The sequence below is a fragment of the Caenorhabditis briggsae genome (assembly GCF_000004555.2).
Source record: "Caenorhabditis briggsae complete genome, chrIV, whole genome shotgun sequence".
Lineage (NCBI taxonomy): Eukaryota > Metazoa > Nematoda > Chromadorea > Rhabditida > Rhabditidae > Caenorhabditis > Caenorhabditis briggsae.
This window is the reverse complement of record NC_013487.2, coordinates 16,029,054-16,034,076: the sequence shown is the minus strand read 5'-3', so window position 1 is coordinate 16,034,076 and position 5,023 is coordinate 16,029,054. Positions and strand designations below refer to the sequence as shown.

Sequence of the window (5,023 nt, the reverse complement as noted above, 5' to 3'; positions counted from 1 at the left end):
CAAAATGTCTCAAATTTCATGGAAAACGCAAATTTAAATTTTATTCTGCTCAAAAACACAACATTTTTAGAGTTTTTGAAAAATCTGAAAATTTAAAAAAAATTCAAAAAAAAAATTGCCCAAATTAGGGCGATATGGGGCTCAAAATGTTCCAAATTTTATGAAAAACACAAATTTGACCTTTATTTTGCTGGGAAACGGAGACTTTTCGAAATTTTGAATATTTAAAAATCTTTTTTGGTCACAAATTCAAAGTTTTCAAATTGTTTTGAAAATCGAAAAAAATTGGAATTGTTCAAACTAGAACTATTGTTAGCGGTTTTCTAAAGAAAATTCTAAAGTTGTGAAAATTGAAAAATGAGGCGAAAAATCGGGGGAATTCAAAATTCCTTATCAATTTCTGACTCCTACCTCCTGCTCTTTGCTCTTTTTACGAAATTCTCTACAAACAAGAATCAGAGAACGATGAAATATTCAAAAGGGACACAAACATACACATGCTCGAATAACAATCACACAAAGTTCTGTGTCCCTTTCCACGGGACACGAAGGACACACGATGACAAATAGGTGGGTGTGTGTACCTTTAAAAATGTTTCTTGTAGTCTTTGAAGTTTTGTGATCTGAATTGGGAACATTGTGTCCGAATCTAGAGGATATAAATAGTCAGAAAATTTCAAAATTGGGAAAAAAACCATTATCAATTTTGTGTTCTTTATGAAATTTGGGACATTTTGAGCCCCATATTGACCCATTTTGGTCACATTTGAGTTTTGGGGCACACACGCAGAGGGGTACCCCTTGGAAATTCAACATTGGCCGAAATAGGTCAATATGGAGCTCAAAATGTTCCAAATATTGTGCTGAATTTGATTAAAACTATGAGAAATAGTGAAACTCAAGTTTCGGCGATTTATGGGTGCATTGGAAATTAGAAAATGTTTTAAATCTCAAAAAATCTTGGTTTTCAAGAAGTTTGGGACATTGTGAGCAGCTACCTTATAGTTTGTAGTCCATCTTGCCGTTTTCCTACACGTGTACCTATGGACTATCTATGCAAATGTATACTGTAGTGATAAGAAAGGGGGGATGTGTGTATACAATCACATCATTTCAATTATACAGGTTCTGCCTCAAAAAAAGAACCGGAAGGAACGAAAATAGAAGAAGAAGGAGGAGGGAAGAAAGGCAAATATTTTGAAGGCGTTTTGCACTCAAAATTACGTTTATACGATCTTTAAGTCTAAATTTGACCTCAATATTGACATTTTTGGGTTAAAAAATGGCAAATTTTGATCCTAGAACTCATTTTTTAGACCAAAAGACCAAAGATGTCATAAAATGGGTAAAACGAGCGGCTCGGGTGGCAAGAAGGGGGCTTTTTGACTAATGAAAAATGAGGAACTCGGCACTGTGCCAAGAAAGAGCGAGAAAAAAAAGATCGCCAACTTCAAGCCAATTTATCTCACTTCCTGTAAGAGATATCAAAAAGTAATCAACTAGCAAAATGTTTATCATAACATCAGCTACATTTTATCAATTGACAAATTTTTGATATCTTTCACAGGAACCGAGATAATTGGGTTTAAAGTTGAAGGATTTTTCTGCTTTTGAATTAGCTTTGACGTCCCATTTGGTTAATTTTTGTCTTTAAGATGGTCGTTAACTTTGCGATTCTCATAACCTAGCTAATTTTAGCTTAATTTTCTTAACATTTTGATTTTGAATACTCAAAGTTTCTAGTTTTTCAGCTTCAAATTAACACAACTAAATAGACAGCTAATAGTTTTGGAGCATTTTAAAATGGAAAATTGATATACTCAATTTAAGCTCAATTACCCCAGTTTCTGTAAGTGATATCAAAAAGTAATCAACTAATAAAATATAGCTGATTTTATGATAAACATTTTATCAGTTAACAAATTTTTGATATCTCTTATGGGAATCGAAATAATTGAGCTCGAAATCCAATAAGCGTTATACTAAGGGTCAGGGAACAATCGTGTTACCTTTGACTCGCTTTATCTCGGTTCCTATCAGAGATATCAAAATTTTGTCAATTGATTAAATGTAGCTGATATTATGATAAGCATTTTATCAGTTGATTACTTTTCGATATCTCTTCTAGGAAAGGAGATATATGAGCTCAAAGTTGAAGATCAAAAGATTGTGGGGGAGTGGAGTGGGCTATGAGAATTGCTAACTAGGCAAAACAAAGGAAAACGGGAAAAAAGTCCAAAATCTGAACTCAAACATCCTTATCTTTTAATACTGCGCAATGCAGTATAGGCTTTTCAACGACACAGATACACTAATCAATGATTATATACATGATAAATGAGATGATGATAATGATGGAGAGACGCCCAATAGGGGACACTAGATATCTTATCAAATCAGTCACACACACACTGATGAAGAATTTTAGTTGGAAGCGAAAAAAAAATTCCAAATTGAAAAATGGCTGGCGCCATTTTTTTTCAAGGCAAACTAAGTTCATCGAATTCTGGCGGTCAGGAGGTCAGAAGACGTTCGTCAGAAGGTCAAAAACGGTTACAAATAATCTGAAAAGTTCAAGAGAGACTTAAAAGAAGACAAAATTTCGAAATTTTGCCAAAAATTGAGTAACGTTTAAAGGAAGAACGAAAAACTAGAATACCGACTGAATAAGCCCTTACTTGCGTTTTCGAGCTCTATTATCTCAGTTGCTATAATAAATATCAAAAAAGGGTCAACTGGTAAAATGTTTATCATAATATCAGCTAGATTTTATCAGTTAACAATTTTATGATATCTCTTACAGGAAGCTAGAAAAAAAGAGTCAAAGTGGACGGACAAAAAATTGTATTTCAACTGCAAAAGGGATTTCTAACTTCTTGCTGAGAAAGATATCAAAAAATAATCCGTTGATAAAACATTGCTCATTTTATCAGCAATGTTTTATCAGTTAATAACTTTTTGATATCTCTTACAGTAACCGAGATAATTGAACTCAAAGTAGAGGCACTGGTAGCATTCCCACGAAACCTTATGAACTCCACTTCTAACTTTGAGCCAATTTATATCGCTTGCTAATGAAGCTATCAAAATTTTGTCAAGTGATAAAATGTCTATCATCTTATCAGCAATATTTTATCAGTCGACAACTTTTTGATAACTTTCACAGGGACCGAGACAATTGAGCTCTGAACTAGACGGTCAGATGGGACGGCTCTAGTATGAAATTCTGGTCCTTAAAAAAAATTCTGGTCCTTAGAAAAAATTCTGGTCCTTAAAAAAAATTCTGGTCCTTAAAGAAAGATGTGGGTATTTGAATAGCTTTCATGTTTTTGTTTGAAAATTTGGTTAGATTGAAACGTTTATTTATTCCAATCATGTTTTCAATAGTTTTGATGTTTTAAAAATAATTTTTTTTGTAATTTTGATTTTTATTCAGAAGAAGGTATAAGACTAAAAGGTGTGGCATATAAGAATTAGAGAGGATAAATAGTGCAGAACACAAAAAAAAGAATATCGGTTGCAACAAGATGATCTTATCCGCGTCCTTTGAACTTCCTTCGGCCGGTGAAAGTGGATTTTAGAGTAGTGGTTGTGAATCTTGGAGTAATGGTAGTCGATCTTGGAGTGGTGGTAGTGGGCCGCCCGCGTCTTCTTCTATCATTCCGAGTCTTCTGAGTGGTGATGGTTGTTTGTCTCGTTTCAGGGGCAGACGTCGTCCGTTTCGTACGAGGTTCTGTCGTGGTTCGTCTCGACTGATGGGAAGTTGTTCGTCTTGTTCTCATGGTGGTCGTGGTCCTCATGGTTGCTGTGGTTGTGATGGTGGTTGTAGGATCAGCTTTTCGACTTTGTGTCTTCTTCCGAGGTTTTCGAGTTTTGGTCGTCGTTTGCCTTGGTGTAGTTGACGAAATTGGTCTGTTGGTTTTGATAATCATTTCTGGCTTAGAAGAGGTGGTGGTTCTCATTGTAGAAGCGGTAGAAGAACTTCGACGTTCGTTTCTATTTCGATTCAAACGAGCAGCCATTGTGGTTTGTCTTGTTGAAAATGTAAAGGCGCGATTGTTTCTTTCATTTCGTTGTTTGGGAGCAAATGAAACTCTATCAGAATCGAACTGTTTTCTTTTTCTGAAGATTTTCGTGGTCGGTGCTTCAGTCAATTGATCTTCCTCTTCCTGTTCATCTTCGTACTCATCTTCCTGATTCTTTTCCTGCTCCTCATCCTGCTCCTTATCCTGCTCCTCATCCTGCTCCTCATCATGCTCCTCATCCTGCTCCTCATCCTGCTCCTCTTTTTGTCTCTCATCCTCGCCTTCTCCCTCCTGCTCTCCGTTTTGCTCTTCTTCCTGCTCTCTCTCCTGCTCTTCCTCAAACTCTGGTTCATCTTCGTTTTGGATATCGTCATCATCATATTCATCATAATGATCATAACCATCATAATCGTCATAACCATCATAATCATCATAGACATTATTATCATCAACTGTACTATCTGCTCCGTCTTCATCATCGTCGTCTCCATGATTCGGGTCGCTGGAATCGGACTCGTCTTCACCGTCGTAGTAATCAGAGCTTTCATCCGTGGAGATTTCAGATTCACTTGAATCATAGTCATCTTCTTTCTTATAATACTTCATCTCGATCAGAAGTTGGTTCAGAAGTTTTTTTTTTTAAGAAGTAGCGTCTAAACATGTATGTCGACATGTATCCGTCGAGTTCTTCTTCTGGGACGCCGTATTTCGCGTTGAGTTCCTTTTTGAAAGCACCCCAATCAACAACTGTACTATTTTTCTTATCTCGACTTTGATCGTCGTCTACATATTTCGAGTGATCTTCATCCTCATGTTGAGGTACATTGATTTGAAGTGTGTCCTTGATATGATGTTCGTAGTTTCTCGCCTCCACCTTATTCACATACTCTATGATCCGCTGGAAAGATTTGTTGTTCACTTACTAATAGTTATATCACTTACCGTAACTACATCAGCTATAACAGGAGAAGCTTTCACAAGTGCCATTGCAGGGAATC

At 36.1% G+C, this 5,023-nt stretch overlaps 1 protein-coding gene across 1 annotated transcript; it reads right to left on the bottom strand.

Annotated features, from left to right (window-relative positions):
• Positions 1-3,533: 3,533 nt before the first annotated feature.
• On the bottom strand, positions 3,534-5,012 carry CBG13929 (the record flags this gene model as incomplete). Its single annotated transcript, XM_045236308.1, is given in 4 exon segments — positions 3,534-4,199; positions 4,479-4,616; positions 4,627-4,923; positions 4,968-5,012. 4 exon segments carry the CDS (start codon positions 5,010-5,012, stop codon positions 3,534-3,536), a joined length of 1,146 nt encoding a protein of 381 aa, XP_045095297.1.
• Positions 5,013-5,023: the final 11 nt, after the last annotated feature.